This window comes from Lupinus angustifolius, chromosome LG01, assembly GCF_001865875.1.
Source record: "Lupinus angustifolius cultivar Tanjil chromosome LG01, LupAngTanjil_v1.0, whole genome shotgun sequence".
Classification (NCBI taxonomy): Eukaryota; Viridiplantae; Streptophyta; class Magnoliopsida; order Fabales; family Fabaceae; genus Lupinus; species Lupinus angustifolius.
The window spans coordinates 22,688,292-22,714,637 of NC_032009.1; the positions used below are offsets into that span (position 1 = coordinate 22,688,292).

The window sequence follows — 26,346 nt, forward strand, 5'->3', positions numbered from 1 at the left end:
ATAAAATACAAACTATACATTACAAGTAATAAAACGAGGACTAATTATTAGCATTAAATATCAATACACATAATTAAATATCATTCACTATTCATTTATATCAGTGCATGTAAAAGACTTATATTCAACTCACTGCTTATGGTCAAAATTTACACAAACCTTATCAATCTATTGAATATTTTCCGCATTCGTATTTTTCTATGGTTTTTTTGTTCCATCCTTCTAGAATTCTAAAATAGTTTCCAGGAACATTTAACTGAAGAATTCCAATTGCAATTCCAGGATGAAATTCTATTAGAAATTTAGAATAATGATACATGCACAACTGTCTCAATTTTCCACTTACAAATCTGATAAACTTTTTTCTGGTTAATCTCAATTTGTCTACTCTTCCAAAAAATTCAAGACTAGAACTCACAAGTATTCAAGCATACAGTTTTAGTAAATCAATCAAAACATAAAAACCATTTTTTTAAATAATACTGTTGTGCAACAACAAATACAACTTATTCAGTCTCCACCCCCTTTCTTGATAATAATACAAGTATTGAATAAAATAAATAAAGAAGGCTGAAAAAAAAACAGAACTTTTCATTCAAAAGTGTGGTTAGAGATGAGGTTTTTTCACAATGTATGGTCTTTAATTTCTATTGAGTGTAATGAGGCTGGTAACTTTGGCCTGCCCTTGCTTGATCCTTAATTTAAAGGCTCAGTTTCTTGCACCAACTTTGCCCCTTGTATTTTTATCTCTAACTGCAAGGGCAACAATATATAGAACCTTACCATATAGCCTAGTTTTTGAACATCAACAATGCCATCTCCTTAAGACAGAAGTGTTGAAAAAATTTGTCTTAGCACAGCCTCAATGCTCTTTGGTTGCAGTTCTTGTCATGCCATCATAAGAAAGATAACATTAATCCAAGTGTCTATAACAGTACTACTATCTTGCATCACAAATACATCCTGGAAGAGGATTTGCATAAAAACTTTCCTCTAGCTTTGGAAATTCTCCAGGCTCCCTTGGATATGGAGCACCACTTCGGTCTGCGTGAAGTGCTTTTACCTTGGAGCTAAACTTTTTCCAAGAAATTTTTCCTTCATCCAACCGATCAACAAGTTTAACAAAATTCATCCTGTGTGAAGCATTTAAATCAGATTAAATAGAGAAAGGACGGATAACAGTTTATGTCGATCTACAACGCATAGCATGGTAGGAGTAATAATACATAAGAAATGGGTTAAGAATGTATTACTTGTCTGGATTGATGGTCTTCTTAAAGTTTTCAAAGCGCCTATGACCTTGTACAGCCTTTGCCATATTCCCATCATACGTATAAAGAAATACATCACTCTGAAGGGCAACAACGTAGTCTATACCAGCCAACATGTTCTGGTGATTCTTGAAAGTATTCAGTTCTACTTCAGAAGACAGAGAGGAATGAGAGAAAATGTTCGGGAAATCATCCTTGAGATATTTCATACTGCCTTTTCCATATGCTTCTCCAGCTACTAGATAAATCCGGGTGTCTGACAAAAAACCCAGTGCTTTAAGTAATAGGGAGGTCTCCCTTGGAGTTAATGGACAACCACCGAGCAATCTCCTCTCGGTACCATTAATTTCTTTCTCCTTCCAGTGACTGACTCCGTATCGCATCTGCCTTAGTTCTTCATCTTCTTCTGCAGTCAAATTGTGACTGCAGCCTGTAAATGCAAGCATGTCCTTCTCATATCTATAACAGAAGAGGTACGGTAAGAAAGACTAGAAGTGAAATATTTAAACTTCTTCACATTAACAGAGATGCTTATTATGGGTAGAGAACTTGAGATAAACTGATTCTGAAACTAGTATGATACTCGGATTTTGTTATTCTATGACAATTTATGGCGTATGATTCAATCAGACAGATTCTTAAACTTATTGTGTATAATGTATGCAAAAATCTCAGATTGAATGGACATCCATGGAAATTTAATCTAACAGCCAAAGTACAGGATGGTCCAGTTCTTTTTGGCTTTCAATCAGAAGAAATTCAGATGCAAGCAATTGTAGCCTAACACAAACTATGGGAGTGTCCGGAATCTTCACAATTAAATCATCAATGTTGGGATAACATTCATGACAACGGCTCCTTTATTTTTCACTAAGAAACATGTCACATTATTTTATCTTATTATTAATCCATGTGGATTTAAGCGAGACGTCACTTTCTAAAGAAATAATAGATAATTAAATATGTTCTTATCAGTAGGTTAACTCAGACACACCGACAAGCATGCAAAAGAAGAAAAAAGAAAGAGAGGAAGAGATGTGGTGATACTATTGTATTAAAATACTATAATTGAAACTTGCCTCAAATGAAGAGCAAGATAAGGGTTTCCGTTCTGTCTCATTCTAGATACCAATGTGTTTCCAAATTCTTCAATGGGAGCTGAATATTTTAATGCTCTGTAATTTACACGGCATCTTAGTCTTTGTATGGAAGTTGGAATGTCGTTGTTAGCAAGCCGGGAATCAGTATGAGTGAAATACATCACTTTGTGCTTCTTTAGGAGGGGGCGAACCTCAGTCTTGTAATAACTAACCTGTAAATAAGCATGCACATTCATTGAAGATATTCAAAATTTTGTTAAAAAGGGATGAAATGATATTATGTGCATAAATTCGATAATTATGACACAAAGTGACTCAAAACGAAAACGTTGACGCATATAAGGCCAACATTTGGTTGTGATACTCATTTTCTTACAAACTTCAATTGACAAAACAGGTGGACAGATGACTAACTTCAAGAATAATGCGATAAATCTAATCGAATGTATCTTTTCAGAGTTGAAAAATAAGTTTAGTATACAAGCTATGTTGACCTTAGACCAAGATACTGGAGTTTTCGAGAAAGGCTCAATTCTGGCATAGGCAGGTGGTAATGTCTCAACTATGTGGATATCATCCTTCAGTGTATCAATAAAATGCTTCCAGTCAAACAACTGCTTGAAGTCACTGCAAATATATCAAATCGAATTAAGTTGTAGACCACTGAAACTATTCAAATCGAATTAAGTTGTAGACCACTGGGAAGTGGGAACCCACCATTTGATAACAGTAAAATGATAGCAAAAGGCAGACGATATAAATACGGAGAAATAAATTAGGAAAACCAGTTAGACCTCAGTGGCATCTGCACCTTTTACTTTACAGGAAAAGTCGTGATAATTTCTAGAAAAATATTTTGATGGCAGAATTACAATTGATGATACATCAGAAAAAATGCTGCTGAAGTCCCAACAGAACAATGCTATACTCTTACATAATTTATTTCATGTATTTAATCATCTCTGGTTGTGTGATGCCCTGATATGAACTATTTACCAGATTAGAACTACAAATCTTCATCAAATCACGGAGATAATCAGCATTGATTAAAACGGAATAAAGTTTTCAGGTTGCAAAAAACAAGGTTATTATTATACACATGATAAGAGATTCATGGAAGTTAGGCCAATTCCTAAAGGAAGAGGGAGACCAAGAAAAACTAGAGGGGAAATGATAAAGAAAGACTTAGAGCTTAATATTTTATCAATGAACATGATTTATGGTAGAACATTATAACGAAGAGATCCAAATTTCTAGTACAAAGTTTGAGCAAAAAAAAATGAACCAACCTCTCATCAGCCCAGTAGGAGGTGTGATCAAGAGAAGGAAGAACAAGTGTTGCCTTCATAATCCTAGCAACAGCAACCATATCACATATCTGCAATAAAAATATCTCGAAGCATTAGATTATGATTCCTGCCAAATTTTGTATAATATACCATCAGAAATAAAATAGCCATACCCCAAATCTCATCTGATTCAGGCCACCATTAGCATTTACAAGAATGTAGCCATTACTCTTTGCATCTAGCTCTGCTAAAAAAGAAGATAAAGTAGAGTGAGAGGAGAGAAATATTGGAATAACCTGCTTCATAATAGGTAAAGGAATATAGTTAGAAAGAAATCACGTACTTCTATGGCTTCTTGACAGTTCTATGCACTGGGTGAAATTGTCGCTGTTCGGTTTAGACCAGATACCTGATTCCTGAATAAAAATCAAACTTGATAAATGTATAGGAAAGAGCCAAAGACATCTCTGAATAGGCCAACTTGAGATAAAGATTTGAGGCTTACTTCAACCACGACAGTCTGGCTGCTAACTACTCCCGATGCTACTACCATCTTTAGAGTTCGTTCAATATCTCCCGTTCCCTCCTCCCTATATGAATAATGAAGCAAGCTTTTGTCCATTAGCTTTAGACTAGCAAGGGAGTTGGATAGGTCCTGATAAAAGAATTTACTTAGTATGCAAACCTCACCCTCGCGATGAAAAAATTATGCAAGGAACTATGCAAAAATAGTCATCAAATCAGACCATAATCTATCTACTTCATAACTCGCCCCATCTCCACAATATAGGATATTTTCGCAATTTGGTGCAATATGTCTGTCTTCAGAAAACAGCAGCTCATAAAAATGAAAAACAAAAACTCTCTCGCAAAGTAAAGCATTTGCTATGTTTGTCTCAAATCCCAAACGACTCCACCCGCAACAAAAATAAATTACCAATGCTCACAAAAAAGATGCAAATGAATGACACAATAGCCCACTTATATAACATAGTATTAGTACAACTATCATGCTCACTAGCAAAGTAAAACCTGAATAAGAAATCAATTTACACATCTTTTAAGGTTCTGCCTTATATGTATTAACAAATTATTATATATTTTGCAGGTGAAAGAAACAAGGTCAAATGTTTCTTTTCCAGAAAACATCAAAGGAAAGCAACTAAGGAATATATGAAAAGTTTCTGCACTGATCTCAAAATAAAATGAAGAGACCCCTAATAAGCATAAATGCATAATCTTATGGATAAAGCTAAACATATAGGTACTACTAAACTTAACTCCTTGACAAAATGAACTTTTTACATGTGTCATTCTAAAAACATGACAAAGCAAACACCCAATCAGTGAAAAGTTAAAAGATGTGTCATTCTAATTTTAAATAATTTAAGTTAAAAGTTTGATAATTAACTATTTTTTCGAGCAATCATAAACACTAACACACTTCAAAGATGTGTTGCTATTGGTTACAGTTATGAAGGGGTACACGTGTCAAACCTGATTGGATTGAAATTGAGCTTTATCAATAGCAGATCCAAGCCAACCAGTAGCACAAATCTTAAGCACACCCAGAAACAAACACGCTCCACAGAACACTAAGAACATGAAATGCCCAAGCTTCTTCTTTTCCCTCAACCCCAAATCAACAACGATTGATTCAATCGGTTTCTTCAACAAGCTTCTCACGTGAGCTCTATTATGAATCACGTGCTGCTTACTTTCCGGAACAGTCTCTAACAATACCCCTTCACAGAAAGGTAGTGAATTCGTACCAGTTTCCGATCTGGGTGAGTTTATTTGAAGCTCAGTGTCATTGCGGGGTGTGACCGGTGCGCCGCCGTTGTTTCCGTCGTTGGTGCGTCGGAATGTGTGAGCACGGCGAGTCATGGGACCGGAAAAACGCGGGCTGTTGACTCGGTGAGAAACGCCATCGGAAGTGTTGTTATTGTGATTGTGATTGTGATTGTGATTGTGATTGTGACCCATTTCATCTTCTATCATGAGTGACTCATATAACTATTTATTGATGAAAGTGAGAGTTTTCGACTTTGCAGAAGCAATAGACTTTGTTTATGTTATTGGTGTAATGCTCTGGAGATTCTTCACACTTTTTTCTTCAAGTTTTCTTTCATTTGTTTATGTATATTTACTTTCCTTTGAAAGGAAAAAAGGGTTGATTCGGTGTATGCAGCAATTCAGGATAATAATATTGATGATGATAATGATTATTCACCATAATTATCTGTCAGCTGTTATTATTTCAATAAAGCATGCTTAGGGGTAAGGATGCCTTCGAGTTATTACATTCTAAACCATTTTGAATCCAAAACAACCATAAAAACCATTTTGAATCCGTATAAAGATTAATATACAATTATTAAATTATTTACTATTTACTTAAATTATTATTTTTAAAATATTAATAATGATTAAATATAATTTGTAGATAATATCTATATTTCTATACTATATTTAAAGACAAAATTTAATGTAACTTTTATTTCCTATTTGTAGATAATGATTAAAAACCATGGTGTAATTTTTATTTCTTATTTTACCTTTTACATTATTTAATTTTTATAAAAGACTATATAATTCTAATTAACCATCACCGATATATTAATTAACCACATTTTTCACCTTAAATTAAACAATATAATATAAAATACACAAATAAATAAAAATTAAATACATAATATTATTCAATATTGACTGGCAAGTACAAAATGCTTTTACACACTATAATAATAGTATATAAAATTTATACGGTGTATACATTTTTTTTCTCCAAATGTTTCTTTAGATTTAGAGATTTACCCACGATTGAATTCACTTTTCAAATTGCAATCTAAATTATATCCAATTAAATATAAAACTTTGTTTCCTTTTTTATGTCTAATGATATACATTCTAAATAATGAACTAATATCTAATTCCTCTTAATTATTCTAATAAATGTCGTTCCCAATATTTAAATATATGAAAATAACATAAATATTTTGGTAATCAATTCTATATCATAAAAAATACATATCAATATAACATATAAAATGATTTATGTTTATCCTAATAAATGGTTGGTATAATATTGTTTTAGATAGAAATATATTATTATTTTTTATACAATTCATCAATAATTTATAAACATATATTTTTAACACCACTCAAACTCAAATAGGTGAAGATCAATTTGAATTTCGAATTCAAAAACAAAATCGACCATGCAACAAATGATTAGAGTGATAAGATTATACTTTAATACCATTTAATACCATGTTAGAAATATAAAGAAAAACAATGGAACATTTGAGCTAGAGAAAGAAAGAGAAAAGAAAAAACATTGATAATTTGGTGTGCCTGGAATATAATGACGGTGATCCTATTTATAAGACACGTGTCTAATAAGATTAATCTTAACTTAAAAGACTAAATAAAATCCTATAATAAATATATTATAACATACTCCCTCGTAATTAAATAGGTGAAGTCGGGATTACAGTAGGGAAATCAGGGCGGAGTTTGTGATTACATAAAATTTAAAAATATTTAAAAAATCCTATATCACTATCATATTTTTTTAAAGTACACAAAATAATACATAAATCAAAACAATTTAATATTACATTTATATTTATTAAGTGCAATGTAAAATAAAATTTAATACATAATAATTAAGATAATAATATCTAGAGTAAATATTTATTTTAGCCCCTCATATTTTTTCGACCTTACAAGTTTAGTCCTTCAAAAAAAGAAAAAACCTAAAGTAGTCTAATTTTTTTTTAAATGTAGGTCAAATTATTTCATATCAAATGTTGTAAAACATGCTTAAAAGAACTAATTTGACCTACATTTGAACTTTTTATGGACCATTGTAGGTCTTTTTTTAAAGGACTAAACTGGTAATATTGGAAAAAAATATGAGGGACTAAAATAAATATTTACTATGATATCTATTAGTTCTTAGTACTCATTACAAAAGTGTGGGGAGGAAGTTGACATTTTGAGTTTTTGGACCAAATTTTCTAGTCTTATCCATCCAATAATTATGGAATCCACATTAACTTCGTCCAAATTATTTAGAGTTAATTACACCGACACCCCTGAGTTTTAGTGAAAATACACAAATCATTCCTCACTTTTCTACATATACACAAACCTCCCCTAGTTTTTATACTTTCATTACATTGACCACTCCTGCGTGAGAAATAAGTGTAATCTTTTAAACAAAAAATGTGATAAATGCAATTAAGTTAAACAAAACATGGTATATTGTGAGGAAAAATCCAAATAATATACAAATTAATGTATCTTAATTATTTTTTGTTACAAAACGCATCAACAATTCTAAAAAGATATTGTTTAAATCGCTATTATACTATATCGTAACGAACCAAAAATAATAAAGAGGTATCGACTCATATATTATTTGGACTTGTCTCTACAATATATCATGTTTTGTTTAACTTAATTGCATTTATCACATTTTTTGTTTAAAAGATTACACTAAAATTACACTTATTTCTCATGCAGGGTGGTGAGTGTAATGAAAGTATAAAAATGAGGGGATTTGTGTAGGTGTAGAAAAGTGAGGGGTGGTTTGTGTAATTTCACTAAAACTCAGGGGGTGTCAGTGTAATTTCCTCAATTATTAATAATAGTTCAAAGAAAATGGCACTAACTTCTTTGAAGTAAATTGAAGAACAAGAAGAAGAAATGCACCCGAAGAACACAAGAACACTTGAATGAATAATACTTTACGCTTCTCTTTATTAATTGATTTGAATTCTTGATTACAAGATATGAATCAAAGCCATATATATAGTCAATGAAAACTACCATATGGCAGAAACAGAAAAGAGAAAATTAACTAATTAATTATCTAACAAATTTAACTAATTAATCAATGTGACTAACACATTTAACACATGTGTAAAAGGCTAAAACTATCACATCTCTGAGTTGCTTGCATTGTAATCAACAACTCTATTGTCCTTGTCCTTGAGCCAACTCGAATGAAGGTTTGTAAGATTGTAGTGAGGAATGCTTTTGTAGAAGCTGCAATCTGAGTTGCTATCTGGAACATCCTTGCAGTGAACATCCTTGTTATCAAAGAAAATGGCACTAACTTCTTTGAAGTAAATTGAAGAACAAGAAGAAGAAATGCACCTGAAGAACACAAGAACACTTGAATGAATAATATTTGATGCTTCTCTTTATTACTTGATTTGAATTTTTGATTACAAGAGATGAATCAAAGCCATATATATAGTCAATGAAAACTACCATATGGCAGAAACAGAAAAGAGAAAATTAACTAATTAATTATCTAACAAATTTAACTAATTAATCAATGTGACTAACGCATTTAACACATGCGTAAAAGACTAAAACTATCACATCTCTGAGTTGCTTGCAGTGTAATCAACAACTCTATTGTCCTTGCCCTTCAGCCAACTCGAATGAAGGTTTGTAAGATTGCAGTGAGGACTGCTTTTGTAGAAGCTGCAATCTGAGTTGCTATCTGGAACATCATTGCAGTGAACATCCTTGTTGCCTTGGTTCAAGATGTTTGAATTATGAATATCCTTCCTTTGATCCAAGCTACAATGATCCAAGCTACATATCATTGATTTGGTTGCTACCTGCATACAAGCATAAGTAAAGTGAGATATGTTAATGTTGTGTTCATGGCCTGGCCTAGCCTTAACATCAGCATCAATTGATGCTGTTGTTATGTTCAGCATAACACTAGCTTGCTTGGGTAGCAAGCTAGTTTGTTTAGGCATAGATTTGGCCAGGTTTTGTGTATCTTTTGATAATAGTTGTCATTGATACCCAAGAAGAATGCTAATTTGAGTTTGCAAACCAAAAACTTCATCCGCCAAAGTGCATCCTTAGTGAAACAAGATTGTATCTAGGGAAATCACCAAGGGCAACATCTGGATAAAGTGTTAGTGATCAAAAGGCAAAAGTGGCATCAAAAGAAACTCATCAAAATAAATGGTAACAAAAACTCTCCTTTTTTTGTTTTTTTAGTAAACAAATAATTAAAAAGGAAAAGTTTACAAACTCCAAAACTATTTTTTTACTAATTACCTCTTAAATCTTATTATTTAAGGAAAATTAACAAATGTGTAAATATATTATTATGTTATTAATAGGGAATTAAGGAAATTGTTGAAACCAGACTCACAACAATAACATTCAACAATACAGGTTAATCAACATTGATATTCGAAGGTAACCAATATCAAAATAAAAATTCAGAATAAAAGTATAAATAAATTTTAGAGTTAGAATGGTTAATACAATATAATATGATATATAACATATATGTAAAAATTAAAAATCATGATCTCAATATCAATATTTAAATAAATTGCATAAGTTAAAAATTCTCATTGCTACTAATTTAATATTATTTTTGTGACATACCAATTTCATAAATAGTTAAAATTTAAGTATAATTATAAAGAAATAACAATAATTATTTATAAAATACATAGAATTAGAATGTTTTATAGAATTTTTCTTTAAAAGAAAAATGACAACCGGATATAAAAATATAAACGGACAAATGACAAATGATTACTACACATTCATATCACTCAAATATAAGAAAAAGTTTAAAAAGTTGAGGATGATGACACTATAATTGATCACTTCTTGCTCCCTACCATCATGAACAGATCCACTATTTGTAATTTTTAGTTAGTCCATTTTTTTTATAGACATTATTGAGTTTTGAGTTATTATAAATACTAGCGCCAGATACTTTATATCTACTAACTCGTATTCTTATTTTATGATATTAAATATTAAGTTTGTATTTTTTATTTTAGAGAATTATAATGTTTTTTATTGAATGTACTTCATATTATAATTTTTGTATTTATTATAATATTCAACTTAAAGTGAGATGTATTAATTATAGTTGTTTAGAATTATATGGTTTTACTTTAGAAATAAAAAAAATATTAAGCACAAAATAGGAAAATAAAATCATAGTGATAATTATTTTAAGTTTTGGTTTTATATATAATATAGAAATATAAATTATAGTTATTTAAGATTATAAGGTTTAATTTAAAAATAAAAAATAGTAAGAATAAAATTGGAAAATAAAATCATAATTATTTCAAATTTTAACTTTATATATGGTATAGATATATATAGATATATATGGTATAGATATATATAGATATATATGCTATCTATACCAACTACTTTCATCACAATTGACAAATGATAATTGGGTTTCTTAAATATAACATTAGTTATTAGTTATTTAATCTTTATCCAGTATATGAAAAATACTTGATAAAGATTACTTTCATAGATAATAGGATACAATTAAAATAATAGAACAGAACATTTAAAAATGATATTTATTGAAAACTTGTTGCGATAATTATTTTAATAGGCAGCAGTGTACCCATGCGTTCATATAAGTTGTTCCATATTATTTTTTTCATGTCAAATTAGTACAGTATAAATGTATGAAATAAAAAATAATTACTTTGTTGAATAATTAAAAAATATATATTTTTGAACGAAAATCACATTATTTATGTTATAAATATAATATTTTAATCTTTGATATTTGTTTTTAATAATATGAACACTTTTCATGTAGAAACCAGCTTTCAACTCATTATTTGATTGATTTTGATTAGCATTTTCTTGTTTTGATTAGGGATTGCAAAAATATCGGACTATGAGTACCCGTTAAAATACTCATAACAAATATCCGAAAAAATAACTTGTGAGTGAGAATGAATATTATAATACTCATCACACATACCTTCGTATTTATAAATTTAGTTTTTTAATTAAAAATTTATATATATTACACTTTTTATTATTTTATAATTATATATTATTATTTTATAATGTACTTTAGTAATTGAAATATAATGATAAATTTAATATGCGTATAAATTTCATTATTCATATAATAATTATTATCTATATATTGATTATTAAAAATATAAAATATATATTTGAACGTAAAAATTAGTTGGGTAGTCGTGAAATACCCACTACCTGTGTAGTAGGTTCCTACAAATTGTATGGATATAGGTATAAGACATTACTACCCGTGCCATATTAGATGTCTAATATAATTGATATAATGAATGAGTATAATAAAGGGGTTGTTTCTCAAATTTTTCAATTGAACTAGTGAGGACAATATTAACAACTATGTATTAATGTAAGACTCATTTAAGTATTACCATTTGGGTGGAGATGTAATGGAAGCGCCAATGTTACTTAACCTAAGAATTTAGGGATGAAAATCGTTTACCAAGTACTGGACCAGTTCTGAATTGAAATTATTTTTTTAATACAAGGAATATGATTTTATGATCATTAAACTACATACAAACTACTCAAAACAAAAACAAAAAAACAAATCTTGTTCAATTTCATCAATCTTTAAAATTTCATACATGTGAGAAAAGATCAATAATGTGTATGGAGGAAGAAGTATAGCAATAATCTTTCAGGCTTTACATCTTTAACTGTAAATAAAGTAAGCACTTTTGCCCATCTAACAATAGGGAATTTGCCATTTCAACCATCTGTAGAAGTGACACATGAAAGAAGTTGCATGAGTTATTGCATTTCACTACAAGAGCATTATAGAACTAGAAGTGAACTACCTCAAAACCAATTTTCTTGTACAATATCTGTGCAGGTTCATTATTTCTGTCTACATGCACATATAACCGTGTAACACCTGCTAAACAAATAAGGAAATCAATATATTTGGAAAACATATGTTGTGGCATGTGGTGTTAGAATAAGTGAAATTCTGTAAGAGTTAATTAGTTAATCGATTCACTACAGTCTTAATTAATTAACTCTTACCGAATCTCAACTATTCTAACAAGCGGAGTGACACATAATTTTGCAACATCAGGTGTTATGCAATGTTATATTACCAAAAGATTTTGCTGATTCAACAGCAAAATGCAACATGTTGCTTGCAATACCATGTCGCCGAGCTGATTTGGTAACACATAAGTTTGCAATATAGCCATATCTGCTTGATGATGTTCTGTTGATGCTGCAAAATGGAGGGGCATTTTCCCTTTCCTGCAGAAATGATTATTACTTTTGCATCATGCTAGAGTACTGAGCAACATATGGATCTGAATCTCAATGAGAAAAATTTGAGTGATATACCCCAGGAAAGGTTTCTCCTTGCAGCAAATATCGGGTACTCAAATCAAGGGTCCCTAGGACACTTTTCAATATTGAGCATTTTACATTCTTCTGCTCCTTCCTCACCTGATAAACTTGACACCAAACACCATAAGGTGAAAAAACAAATACTTGAACAACAAATAACTATCTTAGTGAAAGCAACTTCACTGATGTTTTATAATTTTTATAAGAGCTTTGAAGTATTTATCTATCTATCTGGAATTGTAGTTCTAAGATGAGATTGTTTACCGTGATAATGCATGAGTAATTCTCTCGATTTCGAACCTTGCTGTACCGTCTTTTTATCGCTCTATATTCCTATGCAATAGATATTCTTGTCAACATTTTTCATGAAACACACTCTAATGTATAAACATTGAGCAAAGTAATGAATAGAACAACTCCTACCTGATCAGCAAATTCCCTTTTGTTTTGATCAGTATATCTGGACAAAACATAATGAGAATTAGTGGCAATACCCAATGTTACATGCAAATTTACGTAATAAGTACACATTGACTGAAATATTAGTTCTCGAATTTTATGTAATTTGTTTTTTGTGCCTTACCGTTCATATGGTCCATATTCCCAAAAACTTTCTGCCCTTATCCATGCTGCTGTCTACCATAATATTAGAAAATAAAATGATAAAAATGGGAAATGAAGCATACATTAATTAATGCATTAATGCAAAAGAAAAGAAAGAGCTAAAGAATGTTCTTTTATCTTGTTATTATGGTAAATATTTATGGCTTAGCTTACCCAATATTCTTCATCAAGAAGGGCTTGTCGTGCAACAAATTGACCGAACTCGATTTTATTCTGTTGATCAAATTCTTGATTTGATGGCTGTAACCGATCAAAATGAAGATCACAGAACCTTGAAGTTTCTACTTTATGGGTTGATGGTGTTGGAAGCTGCAATAGAAATTCTTTCTTCTTCTTCGCATGTTTCACCGTTGTGGAAAATTTTAATACTATAGTCCTGTGTACGTTGAGTTACAGAAACACTGTAAAATCATATTGAAGCAAAGTAAGTGGTTCAAGAAACAAGGAAATGAAACTCACATGGAAAATGTAGCATGGATTCTTTGGCATTTGCAACGGGTAGGACACCCTTTGAAGGACAGTGTGTGAAAGTGTGGTGTATGAATTGTAGCGTATGGCATGGAAATAATTGATTATACTAGTGCTATGTTTCTTCTAAAAAAAGAAAGAGAAAAAAGTGATGAATTCGGGTGAGAAAAGCAGAGTATGCTCTGTTTCCTTTATTGTTTTTTTGCTGAATGAACAAAACGTAGAAAGGAAGTATTATATTATTGTGACGCAAGTTTGTGGATTAACGGTGACAGATTAGTGTGGATTTGATTGTATGCAAATGCTATATACTCCTACCACATCAATTTTGGCTCTGAAAAATGAAAATGAAGTTCAAATTTCATTCTTAATTCCACAATATTTATCTTAGCATATTTTTTTTTTCATTTTACGAGTTAATCATGTTAAAGAATAGTTTTTCTCATCAAAGTGTTTCCCATCAAATGACCTTAAAAAATTATATGGCACCTTGGTTTTGGACCAAATAAGAAGCAACATTGTATGAGCTGAGAGTAGAAGCCCACAAATGTTCACTGCATAGGGGTCTATGCCCCTGCCACATGATGGTTGAGAATCATACCTACTAAACTAACTGATAATCTAACACAATAAGAGTGTAATAGTACCGTAAACATTACCCTTAATTCATGGTGATGCGGATCAATATCATGGCCTCATGGGAGGTCTATTTGAGAAAGTCATGTCACGAAAACAAAAAGGGTACTTAGTATTGCCATTCTATTAGGTTCCAAAGGATGAATATTTTCTGTAGTAAAACGAGCATTTTGCAACATCTTCAATCTGAGTCTGAAAGAGATACAAATTGTTACAGCCAACTGTACAAATAATCACACTGGCAAAGCGAATCAAGTTGATAAGTTAATTATTTTGAAAGAATGAATGCACCAAAGTAAATAGCTCTTTGACTACCATGAGTATCAAACACTATAATTTCATATTGAGGGGGAGGGGGCATGTCAAAATTTTCCAACAACTTTCCAGGTATCAGCTAAACTCCATTTGAGGCTTGTAGGCAACTAGGCATTTCAAACAGGTGATAGTGACATACTTCAATATTTGAGTTACATCCTGCCAAAATTATACTCACATTAGAAAAGCCATAAATCTCAATTCTCAGGTAATGATTAGAAGCAAGCCTAACATTAAGCAAGCTTATTTGCTGTCACCGAAAGTCCGAAACCCGCCAAGGCAATTTTGTATTACAAAAAAAAAGTTTGGAACCACAATGGCACTTGAAAAATGTTCACTCTAGACAGTAATATGTCCATCTCATTTTCAAAAGTACACAGTTTTAGATTTAGTTTCCACGGAATAAAAAATGTATAATTTACTAGGAAAAATGCTTATGAACAACCTCAGGCACATAAATTATCACTATAGATAATTATCATTTTAATACATGTTTCTTTACACATTAAAAGTGCACTAAGTTTGAAATGATAATGATATTTTCATCAGGTGGTGAAGGTTATACCGAATTTTATTCTATTCTATCATCTTTGTTGCTCAAGACAAGCAGCATCGGTGTGGGTTAAGATGGCCTCGACTCTATCAAGCGATGCATGTAATCGTCCTGACTGCATGTTGAACAGTGGTTCTTCAGTACCCAGAGCCCTGTTAAGATTTAAACTTCAACTAATCAGTCATATTCATGGATTAATTGCCATGACTGAACAAAATCGCAAGTAACTAAAGGATAATATGAAATCATAACTGTTATAGAATAACACATTTAAATTGGAGTATCTGAACTCATTGATCTTAGAACATACTTTCTAATGACTAATAAATATATTTTTGTCAAAGTTACAATTCTTTTTGTGAGTATATATTTGCCAGAGCTCGAGATTGTGAAATGCGAAACTTACCCAGTAATTTCAGGAAGAACATAGTCTGCCCTCCATCCAAACCGTAAATCAAAGCCAGGAAACAAGCCAACTGATGTCTTATTTCGAATCCGGGATACACCATCTCCACCCAAACATGTGGTTAGTTTCCATTTCCAACCAGTAGCATGCATTTGAAAATTGTGTCCTACACCAACCTGCATTGTTTACATCAGTGGGAATTGCTAGCAATACAAAGTGTGAGAGATCAGCTTGTTATGACATGAACAGTAACTCAGGGAATCAATACATTTAAGCACATAAAAACACCCGATTTATTATTATTTGTAAATATTTTTAGCATTAATCACGATAAACATAATAACAATGTCAAGAAAAAGATAGACATTATCAAACCTGAAGATTCAGAAATCTGGTGATGGGGATCTTCTTTGAGAGAATGCGGAAATCTTGATGAATAGGCTCATAAATTAACTTCCACTTCCATTCAGGTGTTAAAGGCTTCAGCACAAGCTTTGCTTGCAATTCATTGATTGGGGCATTATACAACTTCACAAAAAAATTATGATATCCTCAAATACGAAGTCAACATATGCATATAAGTTACTAGTAAACAAAAACTCCAAAATACCAATCTATTATTTGAAGAAGAAATCTGATTATATAAATAGTTGAAGTTCACAGAGCAGCATTCCGACAAATTTTAGAATTCTCTTTACCACTAAGGGATGGATGAGCTTAACTACAAAGATATAATAAAAAACAACGCCCGAACTTATCAACATCGATGCAAAGTTGAGGAACAAAGAAATATCTACCTCCTATTCCATCCGTGACTAGTGGATTAAAAAATAAACAGTAATCTAAGTCCTGTACCAAATTACAAGCTTCGAAAGCCTAACCTGCCGGGGGAAGGGATTTAAGTGTGGATAGTCTTATAGTCTCTCAGTTGTCAATAAATAGAAATCTCAAATCCAATCTGTCATGTTAACTTTTTGAACATTAATTTTGAGGGAACAGAAGGAATAACAAATTTGGATCCCTTAACAAACTGGTGTTATTTTATTAAATAAATTGGTGTCACTTTCTCTGATTAAGGGACTACATTGAGTCAATTTTTTCTGGAATATCAATGGATGTTACTTTCAATAACTGAAGGACTAAATGAATGACAACCTTCTTTAGATAACCAAACCAATGAACACTTCAGTTGATGATATCTCTCTCATTATTTACCAATTACAAGCATAATATACATAATTTATGTATGCAAAGTTGCAAACCTTATCTTACATCCAACAAACACATGTAAAAATATTATCTCAGAGAAAAAAATTGAAGGTTAAATTGAACATAAACCAAAACGTAGCCCTATTCCCCTATTATTACTACTACATTGAATGTTAAATGTAACTTTAGAAGGAAAAGAGGAAAATGAATAGAACCTCCATATTAAGACCAACACGAATTCCCTGAACTTCTTTGCGGAACTTGAGAAAAAGCTCCGAAGGCATCAAATTGATATTATATAACTCGTCCCATGAAGCGGGTTCTTCACTATTCGACCCCGATTCCATTTCAGGAACTTCAACTTACACCTGCAAAATTCGAATGTCATGTAATAAACCCATCTTCTCAAAAAGTTTCATTTTTATGAATCGTAACTATGATTATGGAAAATGCGTGATTTTATTTATACCCCAATTCGCGAAAAGTATCAGACAAAGACAATGCTTTTGCAATTGCAACTAAAGACTTCAGAGAAGAATTTGGCTCCGTAACTCAGAGTGCTGTATTATTAGGATAAAGAGTCCTTGTTCTGTTCATTTGGTTTAAGAGTATAATATGGATGCACGGAAAAGAATTATTCACCTGCATCATCTACTTTTCATTTGAATTACTTTTTTTTGAAAAGTCAAATATAATTGAAAATGAATAATAAATCAGGAAGTGATAGTGTAAAAAATTCATATACTATCAATGTATATGGTTTAATTATTCTATATACATGAAATTTCCCAGGCACAAACAAAAATTATTATTACTACTGCATAATTAAGTTTTTGGTGGTTAAAGTTTATCGAATTTTATTTTTAATAGCTATTTTTTCGTGGTTAAAATTAAAACTTAAAAAAAATGATTTTGGTCTTTAGATCATGACAGCATATTCAAACTCAAAATGGGCCTGCAATCTCAACTGCCCCATACGGCCCACAAATGCCTCTACCTAAGATCATCGATCTTCACTTGCAGTCAGAGAGAAAACCGAGTAAAATAACAGATAAGAAGAGAGAAAGTCAGAAAGGTCAAGAATGATCAAAAGTTGCAAATAATCTGTAGTTGCAAATAGTTTTGTACACATAGTCTTAAGTTGCAAATAATATGATCATTAGCTTTGGATTTGGAGTGAGCATGAGTGAGATTCTATCTCAAAGTTTATATCACTTCATGTATTACTTTTCATTAATCAGAAAATATAAAATTAATATATTTAATTTATATTTTACTTTTATAAGTAATGAAAAACACATGATACATAGCGTTATATAAGTTTTGAAATAGAAGATGTTCTCTTGGATTAGAGGAAGGGCTGGGATTGCAAACCCATTTTGGGTTTGGATTGTGGCTTCATGCCATCTAATTATTAATTCTAGATCTCTAGGTTACATCATATTTTGACATGAGTATACATGGGCGAAGTTCACTAACAATATGTTAGTTTAGTTGTGTAAATCTTATTAAATCTTTATGATTATTAAAAAGTCAAATGTTCAATTTTTATTAGCGATATTTGTTGAGAGAGACATTTACACCCCTAAAAGTATTAGTTCCTTATTCAAAAGGGGTGAGGAAATATAATTGTTAATACAAAAAAAATGGTGAAATTGTCATTGAAATTAGTTTTCTAGTTTAACAAAATATTTTTTATAAAAATAAAGATAGAACATCTAACCTAACATTAGTGGGAAGAACATGTGTAATTATATTCTAGAAATTATGTTATGTCTAATTAACCTTGATATGAAAATATGCAGTTTGAAGTTTAGTCATGTCTAATTAAGCTCTTAAATTTTTTGACAACTTCTGTAAATAAAATTGACTACACGACAATGTTAAGTGTAGCTAATAAAATCTATAGAAATTTTTTATTATTAAATACAATAAATACATTTATGCTTAAAAAATTAGGAAAGAAAATATAAATATACATTTTTTACTATGCTATTTTGGGATTTTTTTTTGTACTAACAAAAAGGTATATCTTCTTGGATAAGGAAGTAATCTCTTTCGGGGTTCATGGTTGTCTCTCCTAACAAATGTCGCTCCCAATAATCGAATCATTGACCTTTTGATCATCTTAGGTAGAGATGACAAAATGGGCATTGCCAGCGGGCGCGCCCGCATAGCCCACATTTTTTTGCGGGCAGGACATACAAATTTTACTCGTTTCGTCCTGCCCGTTGCCCGCTAAGTTTGCGGGCATTTCCATTGGGCATGCAGGCGGCCCATAAACATAATTTAACGAAAAAGTAAGAAAATTTTAAATAAGTTATGATGTTATGTGATTTTTAATCGCTAAAAAATTGTAATCCAATATGATTTGTTAAACTTCATATAAAATATAAAAAAAATTGTTAATTTTTTATCTTCAACTACTTTATTTAATTTAATTTCATTTATTATATAATTTTTTATATTTTTAATTATTCATCAAGGGCTGCCCGCAAGCCCGTTAGCCCATTTTAAAACGGGCAGGGTATTAAATTTTGTTCGCTAAACCAATGCGGACATGTCCACATCTGCTTAAATTTTTGTAGGCATTTGCAGGCGTGGTCTAAACGAGTCAGACGGTCTATTTTGTCATCTCTAATCTTAAGAATCTAGTAGAACCTTGCACTATTAGGTCAACTCCTTGTTGATTCTTGGGATTTACTTTACAACATTACATTTGATCCATGACATGACTAAAGTCCATATTTTCATATCAAGGGTTGAGGCAGGCTACTTATACTTACTTCCCAATAATATTGGTTGTGACTTGCTTGTGTTTTCCCATATCATTATTGTATTTGTTTTATTTCTTGGGTCTGTCTTTGGGGGAAATGGATCCCAAACTTGCATCAATTTCTTTTATTTCATATATCGTGACCTTATTTGACCTTTAGAATGAGCTCTTATCATGTATTGCAATTGTTGGGAAAAGACCATCCAACAGGAACCATATATAGATGGTTTTTGATGCTACGTTTCCGTTTTAGCATAATGATCAGTGGGACATTGTTGATTCTGAGGTTGTTAAGGGGAGAATTAAGGGGGACTTTGTTGCTAACTCGGCTGTTGTAACTTCTAGTGCCAAAAAAGAAAATAAAAGAACAATTAATAGCTGAATTAAGGATACCACTTTTTGAGGGCCATGTTCAATTTTTTTCTCATTTGGAATTGTGTTTGTTCACCATTGAATTAATGGAGATAGAATTCAAGAACGTCAAGTTTTGAAGCAAAAGCATGGACAAAGTAAAAACTTAAACTAATTCATTCTTATTTATTCAAACAACAAACAAAATTTATATAACTAGTCACTTTCCATACAATAACACAAAAACCAGAATCAGAAAACTCAAGCCACTACAATAACCAACATACAATAACAACTTCAATTATCTACATAATCCCTGCGATCCGGGACTTTTCACTAGTGTTGTAGTTGTTGGTAGTAGTTGTGTTTATTGCTATTGTGGGAAAATTTGATCCATGAGAATACAATCGTGGTCATAATATTATTGTGGAGACTCTCAAAATTATAATATTATGATTATGATTGTAGTTACAATTGTGGTTGCTCAATTTAAATCAATAGGCATACATTTTTACATGTATTTATTGCATGTAAGATAAGGTTTACATACATACATTATCCATATTATGCTTGAAATTCTGCATCAGGTGCAAAACTTTGTTATTGATATAGAGGCATTATAAAGAGGTAATTATTTTTACAGGGTGACTGTACCCACCCTCTCCAACCATAACTTTGTTGTAAGTAAGAGACGATGATCATCTGTCTCAAATGGTGTCTCATTCTCTGTCACAAACGTTGTTATTGATATAGAGGCATTATATTAACAAGTGGATAAAATAAAAACTTTAAAAGCAAAAAGTAATAGAATGAAACATTCTAATTAATTTGGAACATAGAGTGAGACACCGTTTAGGACAGGTGATTTTCATCCCTTCAAGAACTTGACTCAGTTGAATAGCAGTAGAGGTTGATCACAAGGACCTAATAAAGTAGTCTATCAATTCTATGGAATTGAAGGAACTCCTCAATGGAGATGGGGGAAGAAAGAGAAGGTAGTACAGAAGGAGAATCATGGAATGAAAGCAAATAATGTGTGTGATAACTTGCCACGTACTCAACAGTTTTAGTGCAACATAGACTGGTTTGGACAACATCATATATGAATATAGTGAGTGGCCCTTCAGAGTTACCCAGTGGCACATGAAATAACACGTGAGACTCCAAATTGCTCCACGTGAATGAAAATGTACAAACCATTTGACATGAAACATGTCATGATCACAAAGAGACATGATTGGTGATTTTGGGTTGTGATTTTTAAACAGGTGTTAGATAATTTTAGATATTAGTTTCAAGACCCTACTAGAATTGACCACCTAAGATCATAAGCAATTGATAACGAAAATAGAATGAGAGCTTTTTAGAAGATAGAAGATTATGTTTTATCGTTTTTGAAAGTATTTTTTTTCTAAATTAAATTTGAGCCCATTTATTGATTTCATACAAAAATAGAATAAAAAGCATGCGCTTATTTGACTATTTCTTTTTACTAAAAGAGTGTTTTAGGTTTGGAAAATATTTTTTCTAAGCGATCATTATTTTAATTTTTAAGTGTATGAAAACATTTTTTTTAAAGTAGGCAAGTAAGAATGTATTTACCCACTGTAATCATTCAGTGAGTTAAGGCTTTTATGCATATTTATCAAACAATGGATAAATACACTTTTTACACAAATTTACTTTAAATTAAATTTATCCATTTTAGTTACATTTGTCGATGTATATGTTGGGAAATATGAGTAAGAAGTCGCATACCCATTAATTAAGTAAAGTTAAAAACATATAAGTGATTAAACTCATATACCTAAATACTTCAAATTTTTAAGTCAAGATATAATGGTAAACTCATCTATATGTTTATTTTAATTAGCATGTGAAAGAATATTTTAGTACATGCCTGATGAAGATATATCATTTTGAACAAGTCTTAACAGAGTCATTGTTCAAGTATTAAAGCAACAAGTTATCACTAGATTCATATGAGATCCTTATGTCAAAAGTCTTCCAAATAACAGGTCATGTAGCGTGTTTCGTTGAAAAAGACAAGGCAATATTATTGGCAGTGCAAATAGATAGAGAGCCCAGTACTACTATATGTGATACTCGAATAAGAGTAACTCAAATGTGAGGGTTTGATGTTGGGTATTCCAAGTGTAAAGAAGAGGTCTCGCATTATGTAAAAATTGATGAGTTAAAGAATTGATAAACATATAAACCAAAGACCTTAATATTTTTGGTCAAGGATAAGTTCCAAAAATCCATCACACATGTTCCACCCCGGTCATCCTGATATCCCATCTGTCCGGGTTGGCCTCTCTCCCAACCAACCAAGAACCACGTTTAACCAGTTGTAGAACTTAAAGAGGTTCGTTATCTTTGACCAGGCATATTAGGTCGGAGTTGGGACCACTCCCGCCTAACACGCCACCAACAGCGCACTACCACACCAACTATAAATTTCACCTACCATTTGGCCTACACGACATGGACAAGCTTAAAATACGGCTATCAGACATGCCACAGACTATAAGTCAACTATGCACAAAGTACAGACTTGCTAAATCCATTTGACACGGGAAAAGTAGCTCCCGATAAGCCAGAATGGTCGGCCATGCAAACAGTACCGACCAGAATCACATCATCCATCTCAACTATTATAAATATGGGAGTTCCCTCAACAGAAAGTATCACTTGTCATTATTATTCTATACTTACTTCTATATTGCTTCCGAGTTCTACCTCTCTAGTCTCATACTGACCTGATAGTCGAATAACCTTTTTAGATATTTAGCTCCACTGGCGAGTCCATGTCAACCTTAGTTCAGATACCAGTGAAGGATCTTTGCCCGGACCTTTAGTCCGACCAACCCGATCAACCACAAAAGAACAACACCTAATCTTCAATTTATTAAACGAAAAAATTATAGTGAATAATATAATTTAATTAAGATGGTTATAAGTGGCTTATGGAATAGCATAATCTTGAAGTTAACTGGAGCTTGCCTGGAACTTGATATAGCGTCTTAAAGTTTCAGAGAACAACCGCTTTTTTCTATGGTAGATGTGTCAAAATTCTATTCCCATCAATTCTATTTCTATGGTGAAACACAATGCTAATAAGAAGATCAACACTTTCTTGGTAACTCTTTGGTGGGCATCGAGAAATATAAATTTCTTCTACATGGGGCAAGAGAAGAAAACTATTCATGTTCTAACAACATCATCAATTCACAAGTCCATGATTGATATTGAAGCACTCTAACAAGTTCATGCATAGATAGAAACTACCCAGCATTGGGTAAACTGGACTATGTCATGCGATGATTATATTACTCTAAACTTCAATGATATCCCTTTGGATAACATAATCATACAGATTGGGAAATTGCGTCATACACCGAGGGAGTGAAATATTTGCACATATTATGTTGCAAAGATAGGAGCTTTATGTTCTTCTATATTTAATATTATTGAATCGGTGTCACGTAAGCTCAACAATGTGTTGTTAGCTGATGTCATGAAAATTTATTTCCTTATACCTTAGTTGTTGTTTTTATCTTTTGATTGTAACAAAAAAAGATGATCTATTTCTTTTGAGTTATATAAAATACATTTTTATAGAGTAAAATACTAAAAGTTGTATGAAGTTGTTTATTTAAATTATAATACCAAGTGATATTTAATTTTGTTGGGTGATATGACAAAACGATTGGATTAAAAAAATTATTTTTATCATAAAATTTGTTTCTTTTTTCATACTCTAATTAAATTTGTCATAAAAATACTTTATTTTTTTCATACTCTAACCAAGTTTGTCAAGAATATTAGCTTAAACCTAAAGCAACCTTTCTTCCACAATTGAAACTAATTTATCAAGAAATGATCACTCCCATTCCACTTCAAATACAGTAGCTCGAATTAAATAAATTTGAAGGTTTCTTTTATGAGCAATTAATATATTATAAGGGTGACATCAAATATATTTATTACTTTACTTTAACTGATCCTAGTAATAGGTAAAATTCAAATTGATCTTCAATTTTCCAAGTACTGAATAATATAAAAGTAATATACAAAAATATTAATATTATATATCACCGTCATGATATATCTGTTACAAAAGATTGATATCCAAGAGGATGAATTTATCAAGCATCAGAGGACATAGACATAAAACAATTTACTTGCCAATTCCACTGCTAAAAAGAAAATAAAAGATAATGAATTATACCATTGATATCTAAGAGTTGAATTATGGATGTGACATTTTTAGGATGATATTCAACTTGTTTTCTTAATTCGAATTGCTCACTCTCACCATTGAAATGGAGATAAATTTAAAGAAGCATGAAGTTTGAAACAAAAGATTGGACAAATTTAATGAAAAACACTAGTGCACCACTATATATAACCATGGCACCTTCTTTACAAGCTTAAACACACAACACAAAACTAAAAAACATACATCAGAAATTGCAACTATAGCATAACCATAACATACATTAACCATAACTTAATTCCTCTACATCATTCCTGCAGTTCCAGATGATTCACCAACGTAGTAGTTGCTGTTGTATGTTGGTATTGGAAACAAAGACTTTGAACGTTTTGGCACGAACTTACGTGCCCAGACATGCTTTCCATTGATGCAGAATTTGGCTTTGCTTGAACCTTGGATAATCATGTCAATGATCAACGAGCTGCGAAAAACAATTCGAGCATACAGTGCTTGTTCACCAGGTTGCACTTCCTGCATATACAAACCCTCCACAGAATCACCAAAAAGTAATGTGAAAAACTCCTTCACTTCTTGTTCTTCAACTGGGTACCCTTTAGAAAAGGTCAGAAACAAAGTTCTCTCATCTGCTGGCACCATTTCGTCATAATTATTCTCAACTTGGTTCTGCACCGGGAACTGATTATAACCAGCATCACTCAGAACCACACTGCTAGAGGGTTCCATTGGAGCAAACCAGAAGGGTGGTGGTGGTTGTTGTTGTTGTAGTTCTGCAAATTGAGCCTCCTGCATCTTTCTTTGTTCTTCAGCCATCTTCTCCATCATGTTTCTCATGAGAGCATGTTGCAAGATATCTCTGAATGCTCTAGAACACACGTCATGCAAAATTTTGGCAATCCCTTTAAATGCCAAATCTCGGTTATCATACAACAATTGGGCTGAGATCTCTTTCTCCACAATGCTTTGGAGAAGAGGTATTTCACAGGTTTCAGTAGGGTAAGACATGTAAGAGAAGTAGCTAAAGGTGTAAATATTAATATATTTGAGACAAGAAACAACCTCATCAGCAATTTCATTTATCAATATGTATGGCAAAGTGGTCATTTTCTTGATAAGGTGGCGATATCCCACTTTCTCCAACCATAGCAACATTGCAAGAACATGCATAGACTCAGCTGGATCACGAGAAAGGTTAATCACCAAGATCCAGTAGATTATTCTGTCAATGTTGTGAAAAGTACGAAGCTCCTCATTGGTGATGGAGGCAGAAAGAGAAGGGAGTTTAAAAGGAGAATCCATGGAATGAAAACAAACAATGTGTATATGTGATAACTATTGCAACTCAAGGAGTTACACTGTTTTTGTGAAGAACTTCAGTTTGGGCAATCCTATATAAATACACTGAAGGAGTGAGTGAAGAAATAATAAGATGCCACCATTGGACACCAAGCATGTCATGATCACAAAAAGACATGTTTGTGATTTTGGGTTATGCCACATAAACTCATTCTAAATTTTGATATTACTTTCACCATCCTATGAGAATTAGACAACCAATATCATCAACAATAATAGTGTGAAGAGTGAGAGTTATTTTTTTTGTAGAGTAATATATATGTATGGTTAGTATAAAAATTTATATGATTAGTAAATTATTTATTATTTATTTGAATTACCTTTTTTCAGGAGTCAATGATGATTAAAAATAAATTGAGGATGATACAATGTTATTGTATACATCTTTTTCTCTCTTTTTTTCTTCAAAAAAATATTTTGTCAAAAGTAAGTTTAATTTGAGTGGGTATATTTATTTATTTTCCTTTAAAAATGTATTTTTTTATACAAAATTTAGGAAAGCACTCATGAGCTTATTTGATTAGATTTTTTCTAAAATGAATTTAAGGTCC

At 31.6% G+C, this 26,346-nt stretch overlaps 4 protein-coding genes across 7 annotated transcripts; all 4 read right to left on the minus strand.

Moving 5' to 3' along the window:
• Positions 437-5,813, minus strand: LOC109356289 (uncharacterized protein At1g04910-like). Of its 3 annotated transcripts, XM_019599621.1 has the most exons (10): positions 5,634-5,813; positions 5,158-5,603; positions 4,166-4,315; positions 4,004-4,076; positions 3,834-3,907; positions 3,661-3,749; positions 2,866-2,998; positions 2,351-2,583; positions 1,254-1,730; positions 437-1,133 (listed from the first exon to the last, which is right to left on the minus strand). In XM_019599621.1, the coding sequence occupies exons 1-10, from the start codon at positions 5,659-5,661 to the stop codon at positions 941-943; spliced, it is 1,896 nt and encodes a 631-aa protein (XP_019455166.1). In that variant the 5' UTR covers positions 5,662-5,813; the 3' UTR covers positions 437-940. The 3 variants fall into 3 exon arrangements, with proteins under 3 accessions (XP_019455166.1, XP_019455160.1, XP_019455162.1); XM_019599615.1 differs by having other exon boundaries at positions 5,158-5,813; XM_019599617.1 differs by having other exon boundaries at positions 3,834-3,904; positions 5,158-5,812.
• Positions 12,051-13,875, minus strand: LOC109342724 (the record flags this gene model as incomplete). Its single annotated transcript, XM_019580687.1, has 8 exons — positions 12,051-12,248; positions 12,330-12,406; positions 12,612-12,765; positions 12,856-12,960; positions 13,126-13,194; positions 13,285-13,321; positions 13,445-13,497; positions 13,639-13,875. Coding segments are annotated over 8 exons (804 nt in total), but the record flags the coding sequence as incomplete, so codon positions are not given.
• LOC109356301 lies at positions 14,683-17,672 on the minus strand. 2 transcript variants are annotated; one of them, XM_019599631.1, is made up of 6 exons: positions 17,542-17,672; positions 17,288-17,440; positions 16,239-16,391; positions 15,864-16,039; positions 15,470-15,609; positions 14,683-15,063 (listed from the first exon to the last, which is right to left on the minus strand). In XM_019599631.1, the coding sequence occupies exons 2-5, from the start codon at positions 17,417-17,419 to the stop codon at positions 15,489-15,491; spliced, it is 582 nt and encodes a 193-aa protein (XP_019455176.1). In that variant the 5' UTR covers positions 17,420-17,440; positions 17,542-17,672; the 3' UTR covers positions 14,683-15,063; positions 15,470-15,488. The 2 variants fall into 2 exon arrangements, with proteins under 2 accessions (XP_019455176.1, XP_019455173.1); XM_019599628.1 differs by lacking the exon at positions 14,683-15,063 and adding an exon at positions 15,271-15,390 and having other exon boundaries at positions 15,467-15,609.
• Positions 24,725-25,738, minus strand: LOC109361680. Its single transcript, XM_019607236.1, has one exon. It carries the CDS (start codon positions 25,736-25,738, stop codon positions 24,725-24,727), a length of 1,014 nt encoding a protein of 337 aa, XP_019462781.1.

Excerpts from the sequence above, each read along its gene's own strand:
- LOC109356289 (XM_019599615.1), bottom strand. The coding sequence starts at position 5,661 with ATGATAGAAGATGAAATGGGTCACAATCACAATCACAATCACAATCAC. Across the intron at positions 4,077-4,165 it reads GCCAGACTGTCGTGGTTGAA|GAATCAGGTATCTGGTCTAA; the intron begins GTAAGCCTCAAA and ends ATTTTTATTCAG. Across the intron at positions 3,908-4,003 it reads ACTGTCAAGAAGCCATAGAA|CAGAGCTAGATGCAAAGAGT; the intron begins GTACGTGATTTC and ends CTTCTTTTTTAG.
- LOC109356301 (XM_019599631.1), bottom strand. The coding sequence starts at position 17,419 with ATGGAATCGGGGTCGAATAGTGAAGAACCCGCTTCATGGGACGAGTTA. Across the intron at positions 16,040-16,238 it reads CCAGATTTCTGAATCTTCAG|GTTGGTGTAGGACACAATTT; the intron begins GTTTGATAATGT and ends TAAACAATGCAG. Across the intron at positions 15,610-15,863 it reads GTTCTTCCTGAAATTACTGG|GGCTCTGGGTACTGAAGAAC; the intron begins GTAAGTTTCGCA and ends AAATCTTAACAG.
- LOC109361680 (XM_019607236.1), bottom strand. The coding sequence starts at position 25,738 with ATGGATTCTCCTTTTAAACTCCCTTCTCTTTCTGCCTCCATCACCAAT.